The sequence below is a fragment of the Etheostoma spectabile genome, chromosome 8 (genome assembly GCF_008692095.1).
Source record: "Etheostoma spectabile isolate EspeVRDwgs_2016 chromosome 8, UIUC_Espe_1.0, whole genome shotgun sequence".
Taxonomy (NCBI): domain Eukaryota; kingdom Metazoa; phylum Chordata; class Actinopteri; order Perciformes; family Percidae; genus Etheostoma; species Etheostoma spectabile.
Genome location: NC_045740.1, coordinates 14,484,834 through 14,498,893, shown reverse-complemented (window position 1 = coordinate 14,498,893; position 14,060 = coordinate 14,484,834). Strand labels below are relative to the sequence as shown.

General features: G+C 39.4%; 1 protein-coding gene across 3 annotated transcripts in view; it reads right to left on the bottom strand.

Annotated features, from left to right (window-relative positions):
* abhd2b (abhydrolase domain containing 2, acylglycerol lipase b) overlaps positions 1 to 8,256 on the bottom strand; it is an 11,505-nt gene extending 3,249 nt beyond the window's left edge. Inside the window, exons 1-10 of one of the 3 annotated variants that reach the window (XM_032522601.1) lie at positions 8,011 to 8,256; positions 7,539 to 7,617; positions 6,160 to 6,390; positions 4,706 to 4,881; positions 3,612 to 3,779; positions 2,758 to 2,941; positions 1,931 to 2,023; positions 1,494 to 1,595; positions 1,317 to 1,386; positions 980 to 1,064 (exon numbers count right to left, since the gene is read on the bottom strand). In XM_032522601.1, coding sequence (XP_032378492.1) covers positions 980 to 1,064; positions 1,317 to 1,386; positions 1,494 to 1,595; positions 1,931 to 2,023; positions 2,758 to 2,941; positions 3,612 to 3,779; positions 4,706 to 4,881; positions 6,160 to 6,371 — 1,090 coding nt within the window. In that variant the 5' untranslated portion in view covers positions 6,372 to 6,390; positions 7,539 to 7,617; positions 8,011 to 8,256. The remainder of the gene's footprint in view (positions 1 to 979; positions 1,065 to 1,316; positions 1,387 to 1,493; positions 1,596 to 1,930; positions 2,024 to 2,757; positions 2,942 to 3,611; positions 3,780 to 4,705; positions 4,882 to 6,159; positions 6,391 to 7,538; positions 7,618 to 8,010) is intronic. The other 2 variants (XM_032522599.1, XM_032522600.1) reach the window with 2 other exon arrangements.
* Between the last annotated feature and the right edge of the window lie 5,804 nt (positions 8,257 to 14,060).

Sequence of the window (14,060 nt, the reverse complement as noted above, 5' to 3'; positions counted from 1 at the left end):
ATATATATATATATATATATATATATATATATATATATATATATAAAATCCAACTGCCTAGTCATATCACATGGCCCTGAAAAATTCAACAAGACTGTCTGGGCTGGGTGGTGTTAAGCAGATAACTGTAACGAGACTTTATCAACACTTAAGACTCCGTCTCCGGTGTCCAACTCCAGAGGAAGGAAGGACAATGGGGGCATTTTGCTCTACTCTAGTCTGAGTTGGACTCCCTGTGAGGACAATGTTTTACTGTTCTCCTTCGTTCTCTAGGAAACAACGCAAACATTCAAAACAAAGAAAATATGAGCTGTCATAGCAACACTTTAATCAACCCATCTGCATGTTGCTGTAGAAAAAGATGTGTAGAGGAGGAGATCATTCCTGCATACTTCCATTTAACTGTTTTTACAAAAGGTGTGAAATTATGTTTTTTTATATTTTGCATTAATGTGAGACTTATTTTTTTTTAATTGGTTCTCTAAGGCCGTCTTGAAAGTTACTTGTCAGCCTTTGTCTCTTAATCATCAGTCAAATCGTGTCAGGGTTATTTTGAATCCATTTAGGTTAAACAAGAAATATCTATATTACTGTAACCTATGAATTACTGTACATCTAGTCTGGCTATCACCAGACCAAGCTCGGTCTTTTAAGATTGATCATTAGTCTGCTCTGTATTTTCTACTGCACAAGAGGCGTGATCAACGGGCATAGTTCAAATTCCTCAGTAGACACTTGATAGTCCTTCAACCAATCAGACCAACAATCTGGGTGATGTACTTTATCAACGGTTGCTGCGCTTCGGTAGCCGCCATGTTGAATGTAAACAAAAAGCTGCTTGTTGTCGCTTTTTTATCATCATTGTGCGATACCCGCCAATCCTGCGGCAGGTGGATAAGCCAGTTTGTGATTGTGACAGGACACCAAATGCTCCTAATTATTGACCGTTGATGAATTAATCTATGCTATTAACACAAACCTGCGAGCGTGCGTGGAATATCCAGAAGGGACTGATGAATGAGTGGGTCGTCTGAGGAGTTTACCAGAAGAAGAGGCACAGTGACCTAGAGATGAAACAACAGTTTGTTTCTGAATGACTTTGTAAGGAACCGGAGCAGTAATAGTAGTAGCATTAGTAGATGTTTTAGATGGGTTAGTCAGTGTAGTACTGTAGTTGTAGTAGCAATAGCTCTATAGTGGGACCGGTACAAAAGTGAGCACTCTCAATCATCACTTAGTTATTAGCAGTATATCAAAGTAAACCAAACTGAATGTTACATCTATCAAGCTTTTTGTACAAACTTCTACACACTCACGTTCTTCATGTAATGCACGCAGCTCTCCTTCTCGTAGTACTCCTTCAAGGAGCCGTAGCCGTGGAATTTCCTGCAGTACCAAATCATGGGATAGCATCAGTGACAGAATAAAGAGTTGTAGAGATTGTGGCAGCCATTAGCAACCAAATCAAAATACAAAGTCCACCCGAACTTCACCTCATGATGCTGTCGTCGATCTGCATCAGAGACGTGGCTGCGTACAGTCTGCCCAGGTCCGCGTCACAAATGTTGCTGGAGTTCAGACCAAGCAAACTGCTCCTGTTGAACAATACGATAAAAGTATTTAGACAAATCCGAGCAGGAAGCTAAATCTTTGTTTGGCTGGTAAACCCTAGCCCATGTTTGACAATGGCAGAAATGATTTATAATGCAGTAGCTGCATGTTTATCTTGGTTCAACTGCAACAATTACTGTAGAGAAACAACTCAATACATCTGAAAGAAAGCAAGATCCAAGCTTTATCTTTTTTGCTTTCTGACATACACACCAGAATAAAGCAATGCTGCAAATAATGTATGATAAAATGACACCGTCATAAACTTCAAGGGATTAACACATCTGTAAATGCAGACACTGCTGTTGTGTTTCTCCACCTGTGTGACAGGATGAGCTTCTTCATGTTGTCCGCCAACACAAAGTTGTAGAGCCTCCGGCACTGGTCCCACTGAAGGAATGTTTCCTGGGCCCTACGTACACAAACACACATAAATGCATGCATACACTAAGGTACAAAAAAAAAACATCTTCTGACCATCTTAGAAAAAAAGCTTCAAGAAGGGCTAGAGCGATATAACCAAACTCTTCTATCCTAATAAAAGTAATTTCATATCTGGGTAACGATATATAGATCACGATTAAGCATGTTTTCTGTTAATTCAATAAATAAATAGTCCATATGAAATAACCACATGAAGCCTATTTTTGTACACGATATAGACCTTTTTATATCGTTTTGACCATATGTAAATGTGCTGTATTTATATAGTGCTTTTCTAGTCTTAACGCCTACTCAAAGCACTTCTACATCATACAGGATACATTCACCATTCACACACATTCATACACTGTGGCCGAGGCTGCCGTACAAGGTGCCACCTGCTCATCAGATAAACACTCACACACAATCACACTCGGGGTTCAGTGTCTTGCCCAAGGACACTTCGACATGCGACTGCAGGGCCAGGGATCAAACCACCGACCTTCCGATTGGCAGGCAACCGCTCTACCACTGAGCCACAGCCGCCCCTATATATTGTCATATCGCCCAGTTCTAGCTTCAAGGTGATCAATCTTTATGTATTTGTATTTAATGTATATTCAAAGGTTTGGGGGCTAAAAATGAAGCACCACTCCAGATTTCTAATTCCTGCATTATCAATTTCCTTTTTCTGTTCCTTTGTTGGTCCCTCATTCTACCAACCTGAGGGCGCTGTAACCCTGACAGACGGTGACGCAGCAGAGCACTCGGTCCTGGTTGGATTGTTTCTCGCCCAGAAACTTACAGACGATGTTCCCCCCAAGACTGAAGCCCACCACAATCAGCAGCGTCTGAGGAAAAGCTTGTTTGATGTTGCTCACCATTGCCTCATACTCCCAGGTACAACCTGAAGGAAAGAGAGAACTTTTACAACTTGGTGGTACTGGTAAATGCTTAAAAAAAAGGTGGAGTCTTTGATTCTAGAGAGCTATAGTTGATATTTGAACTGTACACCCAAAAACAAAAACACCCTTCTTTTTTTACAGTCCCTCTCGCTCCCACTGCCTTTCTCTTTATACATCCATGGCCTTACCCCTGTGCCGTGCAAAGGCACAAAGAGAATACACAGAATGGCTAGCCAGCAGGCCGTGAGGTGATCATCACTGAATCTGACAAAAAGTGGATCAGGTTAGAATCCTAGACTCCACCTTTAAGTATGAAGTTAGATTGGTTTTTTTTGTTTTTGTTTTTAAACCAAATCATTTGACAAAATTAGGTTTTATTTAAAGGCTGTCAGACTTTAATGCCACCACTTTTGAATGAAGATCCTCTAGACTCCCCTAATTAATTTTCTCAAGTCAAAAAACATGAACATCCGCTTTTCTCAGTGTATGTTGAAACAGATTGCATTTTCTTGTTTGTTTTGTTTCATTTTGCTTCCCCTAATTTTAGTTCTCCTCGATTTAATGAACCATCATCAATTATGCGAGGAAGTGAACTTTCCCTCTATGGTTTGAACTGTAACATGTAATCACACCTGTTCTTCTAAGTCTCCCATGTGATAGTTCCCCCTTTACCGTAGGTGAACATGCGGGGAGAGGTGAGTTCCATGTTGGGCAGGGCACCCAGGTGGTTGAGGACGGCGCAGCGGTAACCCTGCTGCTGCGAGTAATCCACAAAGGTCCGTATGTAGTTCTTCTCGCTATGGTTACCGATCCCAGGGCAGATTACCATGGTAATGTCATCTGACATGCACACAGACAAACAAGAGGGAACACAAGTATAGTCATGTGTAGGTGTAAAAGTGGATGCTGTGTGTGTGCGTGTGTGTGTGTGTGTGTGTGTGTGGGGATTTAATTGGCTGCTGAAATGGCATTTTTGCTCTACAGATTTCATTAGAGGTCCTCTTACTAGTGCATACTGTACTGTAGTAGCAGTTAGTTAATTCAGGAAGGTCTGTCTACACACTATTCTACAAACAAGATACATAAATAACAGACAAAACGATAATCACTGATATCTTCATTAAACAATAAGCTTTAAAAAGATCCCATGACATGCTGCTTTTTGAATGCTTTTACACCAGCCTTAGTGGTCCCCTAATACCATTTCTGAAGTCTCTTTCCTGAAATTCAGCCTTGGTGAAGAATTACAGCCACTAGAGTCAATACCACAATTAGCTTTCCTTAGTATGTGCCTTTTCTGTGTTTGTAGCTTTAAATGCTATTGGGGATGGGGGGTGGGGGGACAAGGTTGGGGGTGGGGTTTGGCCATGACCAACTGCCATGCTTTGCTTGTTTGCAAGCCATGATGTCTCTCTCTTTCTCATGGGCGGTGCAAATTCTCTGGGTGGGCAAAGCAGAGGAAGGGGAGGTAACATTTCCCCTTATGATGTCATAAGGGGAAGATTCCAGATCTTTGCTCAAAAGGTAGAGCAGGACACCCAGGGCTCGGTTTACACCTATCGCCATTTCTAGCCCCGGGGGACCATAGGCAGGCTGGGGGAACTTGTATTAATATTAAAAAAAAAAAAAAAAAAACTTATGAAGTGTATTTTTCATGCCATGGGACCTTTAAAAGTATGACAAAATATCAGTAGTTGTGTAATTAAATCCTAAATATGCAGTAAAACCAAAGCCAGCTGCTAGATAGGCCAGTATTTGCCACTGACCTCCTGTGCTGTGGTCTCCACGAGCCTCAAAGAGGTCAAAGGACGCTGTGGCCCCGTCCTGCATTGGGAGGAACTTGCGGACCCCGCAGGGTGTTGGAGTGTTGACACGCCCCATCTTGCCATACAGGGCCGTCTGGAGATGTCCACTCTTACCCCACAGTAAGGGAGGAATGTATCTAAAGAGAAGGATGAGTTCCATATTTCTTTTCACAGCTGTAATCTCCACCTCGAAGATTTGTCAGCCCTGTCTAAGCAAAGATTATTACACTACAGCTAGACACACACCTACCACTCCAACTATAGGAGGAGGCAGACAAATCAGTCATTTTACTAGTTATTTTACTAACCAGTCCAACCAGCTGTTAAGGTTGACATTTGGATTCAGCGACAGTTGTTACAAAGAAGAAAGGTTACCAGGCCTCTGTAGGCTACTCATCATCTCTGCTTGAGGCTATTGGCTCTTGGTTACATTAGACGCTTCTGGGCATAACGCATTCAAATCTCAGACTGAACGGTCAGCTCATGATTTGCATTGTGGGCGCTAGGTTTTGCCAACTAAAAAGGAAGAATGCAAAAGATGACATCTCTGGTTCTGCTGCAGTGGTTTTGAGACAGTTTATTTTAAACCGTCTGTTCTAAGTCCAAGAATGTCATAGGAGTGCAATGCTAAATTAGTAGAGTACTCTTTTGAGAGTGATTGCCACTTTTCATGAACCTGTAGCCGCTAGAAATTTGGACTTAAGGACAATGTGTGACACCGCAAAGTTTACTCACAGACTAGATCCCTCTGACATTCACTAAACTGTTAGTTGTTCAGGTGTAAGGCTGCTCATATGGTCCCTATCAGCTAACCTGTTCACTTACCAACCTTCTATCCTCTCTGTATTCAAAACTTTTGTTGTTGTTTTTGATAAATTCTGTATTTATTTATTTTTAAATAGGTTTGTTGATTTAATATGAAGAATGTTTATGTCTAGTTAACTTTTCTTGCTCTCCATTTATTTTTACCTTCATGCTATTAGTCTATTCTATCTCCTCACAGTGTAGGAAAAGCCCCCTGCTGTATTTTGCAAAAAAAAAAAAATAGAAGTCCAGTCACAGGTCATCTATGTTTAAATCTGAATTCAGTCCATTTATCTAAGGTCATGTCAACGTCAACAAGATCTTGTTCATGTCTCCAGGTCAAGTCTGAGTCAATAGTGTCATGTCCACAGTCATTGTGTTTACATCTGAGAAACCAGTTTAAGTTCCATTTAGAGTGCTATTTTTCTCAGTTATTCTGTCAGGTGTTACTTCTTTTCACAGCAGTCTTGAAAAGCCATGCAAGTGAACCTCACACCCGGTATCTCGTGTGATCTAGACTCAAATTAGTTGAAGCAGAAGACATCCAAAGTTCCAGTCTAAGATGCATCACACGTCTTTAGAACGGGGACTACACAATCCGAAACACTCACTCTTTGGTCAGCATTGGGCAGGATTTGAACAAGTAGCGGTTGAGCAATGTATCCTGGTGGATGATCTCTGGTGGTGATGTGGTACTCTTTAGGTTCAGACAGCGGACAATGATGTAGAGGACAGTTGCCACCGCTGCCAGCTTCATGCCATCAAACATGGCCGGCAGGTCCGGGCCACAGGTGTTCATGTCACCGTCTTCAATGGTGGTCATTGTAGACACAGTAGAGGACCTATGTACAGCATGTTAGGAAATCATTAAACTTATATGATATCTCTTGTATTAAGAGTGCTAGTGTTATTTATAGTAATATGAATTAGCTAATTTGCTGAGATTGAAAAATTGCTAATGAAAATAGAATTTGAGAAATATATACAGTACTTTATTTCACTTTTTCCATGGTGGTTTGGGGCTCTGCCTTCCTCAGCATGTGTGTTGTAGTTACTCTCTTTAGAGAGCTGCTATCCCTGAGAAAATATCTGTAGTCTGCTATCAGTGGAAAGTTCTACTTTCTCATATTGGTCTGAGGCCTGTGTCAGAAGCCCTGATCCTGCAAACAGACTCACACTCAATATCTGGCCCAAAATGTATAAATATTGGCTCTTGATACAAAATATTTGGTATTGGCAGAGGTGGATGAAGTACTTAGATACTTTACTTAAAAAGGTAGGGTCTGCAATTCTGGAGAAAACATCGCTGATATTTGAACTCAACACCCAAACAAATGCACCCTCCTGTTAGTGTTTAGCATCTGCCAGAATTATCGTCACTCTCACTCCCGCTGCCTTTCTTTCTTTATACATCCACGGGCCTTTCCCCAGTCCGGTGCATAAGCAAAAACGGAACGGTGTTGTGTGGCTTGGTCCAGTGTTGAAATACTCTCTTACTTTTAAAACTTATGTACTTGAGTCAAAGTACTTATTATGTGGAATTGCCCACTTCAGAATGTTGTGTATATTATTGGATTATAATTAGTGAGGATTTCATGTGTAAGGAATATTTTAATGTTGCAGTTGTTAAACATGAGGTGGATCACTTCCTTTTTATCTTAATCTATAGGATTACATCATTTATTTGTTGGATAATTTTGTATTAGGCTATTAATCTGAATCTGTAAAGTAACTAAAGTGAACAAAAACTATGGAGTAAAAAGTACATTATTTGCCTCTGAATTGTACTCGAGTTTAAGTAGCAGGAAATTGATATACTCAAATAAAGTACAAGTTCCTCAAAATTGTACTTAAGAACAGTAATTCTACAATTCAAGAATACTACTGCTAAATTTGACCATTGGGAACTTCTTGAGAAAATGCACTCTGGACCCTTTGTATGATATTAACCAGCAGAGAGATGCCCTCTACTGATTTAAACAGTTTCTACCCACTTTGTTGTCTGACTTTGAAGAAAACCCAGTGGCTGTGGTCCCCTTCTTTCTGTCCGATGATGCTCACTCCCAGTGCTGGAAAACAAACAGATAAGCTACTTGTAAAAACGTACAGTTTTTCAGGGTGTGTAGTTATGTGTTTGGTGTAAATACCCAGCATACAGTATAACGTGCTGTATGCTGGTATGTCACAGTTAGATAAATGTATTATTTGTGTTAACGACAAAAATCGGAACGAAAAAATGTAGACTAGGATGGACTATAATAAAACTAGCATAAAAGCATGCTGTGTTTCGCTAAAGTGGTCTTAACGTTACTTCCCCTCTTTAATGTCACTCAGGTAAAACTGTTCCTGAATAGGGTCGAGTTGAAGCTGAAGGCTTCAACAAACACAAAAACGACATGGACTTTACATAAAGTACACAATATAGTTTTAAAAAAGTATACAGAGAACATTTCCGGTCTTACCATCGTTGTTTTCGGTGGTCTGTTCGGGTTCTGGTCGGATCCACCCGGAGTTGAGCTGAACACCGTCTGTTTACAGCAGACGAGTGACTGAGTATCAGGAAACTCAGAACGCATTCAAGTGCTCTTATAAAGCTCCGACTTTTAGAAATTAATGCCAACAGTAAAATATAACACATTTAAGCGTGTTCTTTACATGGCGTCGTGTGTTTGGTTTTCATCACATTCACATTATATCAGTTATCATAGCTTATTTATAAATGAATTCCTCGCTTTCTGAGTCGTGTAACCCACTTCAGCTTCCGCATTCCTAAAATGCATCTTTGAAATCCGTCAGCAAGTGAAGGCAGCATGACAAACAGTGGTGTACTTTACTTCCTATTTTAGAGAAACATTAACCATTTTACAGTAACACAGATGTCACACACATGTAGATAGATTATATATAAATCAAGATGACGTTAACTTACTACCAGATGGGCTACTCCGTTCTTACACAATAGTTTTTATGGGTAGTGACGGCGACAACAACAACAACAGATTCATTTTATTTAGTTATTGTATTTTAAAATTGTTTTTTTACATTTTTATACACTCAAATTAGTCTAATAATTAATGTCACTTCAGTTTCCAGTTATCGGTCAGACTCTTTTATTTATTTAACCACTAGAGGGCGCCATCCGCTAATGGGACATACAATGTGGAGAGTGGTACTTAAGGTCCCATGACATGGTGCTCTTTGGATGCTTTTATATAGACCTTAGTGGTCCCCTAAGAATGTATCTGAAGTCTCTTTTATATAGACCTTAGTGGTCCCCTAATACTGTATCTGAAGTCTCTTTTATATAGACCTTAGTGGTCCCTAATACTGTATCTGAAGTCTCTTTATATAGACCTTAGTGGTCCCTAATACTGTATCTGAAGTCTCTTTATATAGGCCTTAGTGGTCCCCAATACTGGATCTGAGTCTCTTTATATAGACCTTAGTGGTCCCCTAATACTGTATCTGAAGTCTCTTTTATATAGACCTTAGTGGTCCCTAATACTGTATCTGAAGTCTCTTTATATAGACCTTAGTGGTCCCCTAATACGTATCTGAAGTCTCTTTCCAAAATTCAGCCTTGGTGCAGAGTACAGCCACTAGAGCCAGTCCTACAATGAGCTTTCCTTAGTGTGTGCCATTTCTGAGTCTGTAGCTTTAGAGGAGGAGTGAGGGGGGGCAAGGTGGAGGCTGGGGGTATAGCCTTGACCAACTGCCACTTTGCTCGTTTGAAAGCCATGATGTCTCTCTCTCAGGGGTGGGCCAAATTCTCTGGGCGGGCAAAGCAGAGAAAGGGAAAGTTTGCCCCTTATGACCTCATAAGGGGCAACATTCCAGATCGGCTCATCTGAGCTTTCATTTTCTCAAAGGCAGAGCAGGATACCCAGGGCTCGGTTTACACCTATCACCTTTTCTATCCACTGGGGGGCCATAGGCAGGCTGGGGGAACGCACATTAATGTAAAAAAACCTCATAAAGTGAAATTTCCATGCCATGGGACTATTAATATTAATTCGTAGTGACCAAATCATGCATTCAATGTACATTATTATAACTGATAATTGTGTATCATTCAAAATTGACTGTAGGTTTATTATAGGGTAATGTGTTTATTATAGGTAATTATGAGAAAATATGGCATGAGTCAATATGTTTAAAGACACACATCACGTCATTTGAGAGCAATTTACCCCAAAATTACCAAACTAACATGATATTTCAAATTTAACAAGAATGTGTTGTGACTCACTCAATTAAACCAGGATGAAGAGTCTGTTTTAAATTGCTTTGGCTTTTCTCAAAATACACTTTATTTATTTCTTTTCATTTCTTTTCATTTTACAAATACAGCCACATTTATTTAAAAGAAATAGAGCAACAGAGAGTGAACACTCATTTTGAGTGAAGTTGATCCTTAATCATCTTAAAACATCATACATTGAAAGAAAAAAGTGCAGAGGTACTGATGCATGATGAAATGAACAACATTTAATTTATTTTTTCATTTCACTAAAGTAGATCTGAACCCAATCAATCCAGTATTGCCTCTGAGCTAGAGAGCCTACATTTCAGTTTAAGTTGTTACACCCATTTGGTTCTCAGCAGTCCTGATGAACCTTGTGTGCAAAAACAGCTGCCTGAACCATGACGGACAAAATTAGGTTTTGGTTGATCTGTCGCTTGTGCGCTTCTTCCAAAGAAATATCGGCACAGGAATGTACACTACGCTACTTGATCATTTTCACTTCTTTGTTTATAAGTGTGATTCCTCATTCGTGTTTCCAGATGGAAGGCAGAAGTGAAAGAGGACTTGGTCTTGTTTTTGTGTGGGAGACAGAAGTGAAAATTCACAGATACACACCAGTAAGATTTCTATGTTATATGACACATTTGCTGAGAAGCATTCCCCTTACAACGTAGGCTTAACCACATTTTCACAAGGTTTGAGTCTACGGGATTATGCCTCGCTCCACATTGAGGATTAGGATCAAAAAGGCTTCAGTCACACTACTGCTCCATCCAACCATCGTTTACTTCATCCTCTGGCTCAGACTTAGTGAGGGTCAGTCATGAGAAGAAGCTTTGTCTGATAGAAGAGGAACATCAGAGGATGCTGCCATTGTGGATTCTCACCACATTTGACGGGTACCTCATGCAAACCTACCCACAGTGCACATGATTTCTTATGGTTTCATGACTGCACGGATAAAGACATTTTCTCCCTTGTTGAGTTTGACAGTAGAGTGATTTTGCTGAGACTCTTTTTCTGAGGAAAGAAAAAGAAACCAAGAAAGATTTATACATCTTAGCGCACGCACTTTACCATAATAGAAGCTTTGGCATTTTAGGTGACACTTTAGTGACAGGATAGGGAGGTCTCACTTACACTACACCTGCTCTTTGCTGTCCACATCAACCTTTCACATTTTCTAAAGTATTATTAGTCATACACACAAATATGGTTTTAATAAAATGCACAAGGATCAAAGGAAAATTCTGTGCAATTTGTATTAGTATTTTTGTGGTAATTTCATCAAGCACAAATTAATTTAAGAATGTGCACCACAACAGTTTTAAACTACATTTTAACTTAGGCCCCTATTTGAAATCAGGGCCTCATGATTAGTTCATAATGCAGGTGTGTCTTTAAGGTACTTTAAGGCATTCAGTTCTTACTGTGTTTTAATGGTGCATACAGTATTATTGAAAAGATTAAGTGCCAGGGTCAGCACCTTTTAGTTGTTTTTCATTTTCCAGTATAAATGTGGCTGAGGATGAGAAAACTGTTGTTCTTTTACAACGCATATTATTTTGTCACATCAAGCAGAGAATGTTAAAAAAAAAACACATTCCTCACTGCAGAAATAAAAAAACAGTGCAGTTTGATTTACTGAAAACGGCCCTTCTTTTAAAAAAAGTAAATATAAACCTGCTTAAAGATGACCTTCCTGTTGATATCTATCATTTAACCAGCTCTAACTTATTCATTCTCTAAATCAGTGATTCCCAAAGTGGGGGTCGGGACCCACAGGGGGGTCGCGAGCCAGAGAGGGGGGGTCGCAAGTTGATTTCCAGAAATTTAAAAACGATTAGAAATAGCATATGTTAGCCATGATTTTAACACAAGATAAAACTAGGCGCTAAGTTTAAAATAAAACCAAGCAAATAAAAAAAAAGGGAACAGTTCTTTTGATTTTCACGCCTATAGTGCGAGCGCGGTTGTGTGCAATGTTTAAATACGTTCATAGTGGGGGGGGGTCGCAAGTCACTTGCACCGTTACTTTGGGGGTCGTGGGCTGAAAGTTTGGGGAACCCCTGCTTTATAAAACATATGCGCATAAACAGAAGAAGCTTGTTCTGTTATAATCCTGCTGCTTTAAGTTTCCCAGCATATCCTCAGCGTGCCTTGACAAGACATACTACCAAAATAACCTTCTGTATTCACATTTGCATAAAATTTAAAAGGCAGCAAGAAGAACAAACTTTTAAGAGATTCATTTGACTTCCTGAAGAGAAATATGCATTTTTTTTTTTTTTTTTTATGTTCCTCATCTTATCAAGTAGGAGTCGAGGTCAACAGAATCCTCTCCTTCCTGTCTTACAGTAGATTCGCCCTCTGTTTGACCTATCGCTCATCCAACTAATGAGTGGGAATATAAGAGGAGCTTGGTATTGCTCCAGATAGCTTTGATGTGAAAAGTCATCTAGAGAAAGGATTTTGTCCTTTTTCTTTTTTTTTTTGCTCCAGCATGTGAGAAAAAAGGGCTATAGGTTTCACACAGCGTCGTTTTAAGACGTGACCATTTTCCTCTGCATTTGATCTAAACATGCACGAGAACAGAGAGCTAACCAAGCATGGAGATGTGATAAGAAACCATCAAAGCACAGCAGCCTTTTTCTTCTGTATTTGAGCTTGTCGCCACGTGAGACCACTTTAGGATGCATTTAAATCACTTTTGCTTGTTCCTAGGCTACAGAAGGGTACATTTTACCCTGCAAATCAAAGTGTGAAGAGTTCATCTAAGAATATTGTTGCTGCTACTGTAAAATGTGTCACATTTTAAACCACAAGAGAAGAAATGTAAAGATAAGATGCAGAAAGACTCTTCTAACACTATAACGCATGTGTCTTATCCTCTAAATCACGCTTTGGTCTCTTGAATTAGGAGCAGGTTGAAAAATTACAACCAAATCATATGCATCCATGCAAAATGAATTAGGTGAAAATGTCTTAGACTCTTAGACATCCCTCCCAAACTCAACACCCATTGAAAAACAGTTTTTCGCCTCACGCCTACTCGGTCCGAGAGTACAAAAATCAACTCTAACCCCTTGCTGGATCTCGGCTCGAGAAACGCCCACGGATTAACCTTTTCGGTTTCCACAATAAAACATTGGGCGTAGTCTGCATTTCAAAGAAGGATTTCATGCATGTGAATTATCATGGGAATTTTCCCAGAACTTTTTGAGAATAGGCCAACACAAGAAGACATTAAAGATGCATTGATGTAACAGTTACTGGTCTGTTTGATTACATGAAGCAGAGCAAATACATTATTTCTACAATTTATCAAATTACATCAACTGAAACATAGTGAAACACCACTTTACATGGGATAAATATGGGGCATGTGTGAATGTGCATAAACTGTGTGAATGTGTGTAAATGTCAATTATCAAATGAACAGATGACACCTTGTATGGAAGCATTTCCTGAGCTCCTAATCGTATGTCCTATGTACAATCTTACTTACTACAGCTATCAAATACATATGGTGGAATAAAAAGTGTAATGAATATTTTATGTTATAGTATATAACACTTATAAAGTGGTAGGCTATGTAATAGAAATACTCAAGAAAATAGCCTTCCTCAGATATGTACAGTTAAACACAAATAAGTGTGATTTGGGTGTTTTATTTCAGCCATGGTTTCCTCCAGAACTTGTTAAATAAAAGTATGGCTTAAAGTGGCGAGCTGTATGATTTTTGTCCTATTTAATTTAGAATTTCTACTTGAGTAAAAACAAGCAAATTGTGCTTAAAATTGGGCAGTCAATCTTTCTATTTATAAGGTCTGGAGTTGTGTTATTGATAGGCCTACATCAGCTTCTAAGTGTACAAAAATTGTGTGCATAGTTCCATTTTTTGTGCGCATACAATGGGGAAAAAAATACGCATTTTTATCCAAAAGATGTCATGCCAGACAACCAGATCATAATACTGAAAATGTATAAATTTTACAATACATTCTTCCATTAGTCACCATTGTGTTACCTCCTTTTGTGATAGATAGTGATTTAACTGCTAATTTTAGAGATTACAGCTTTAAAAATGTGACTGCAACTGACACGTGGAGAGAAATTACTTTCCTCTCAGTGGTTTTTATAATACAGATCTTAATCACGACATTTCATTAAAGGAAGCACATTAGCCATAAACGTTTCTTTTTGTTTCCAGGGTGATTCACTGCGCTCAGTGTGTGTGTGTGTGTGTGTGTGTGTGTGTGTGTG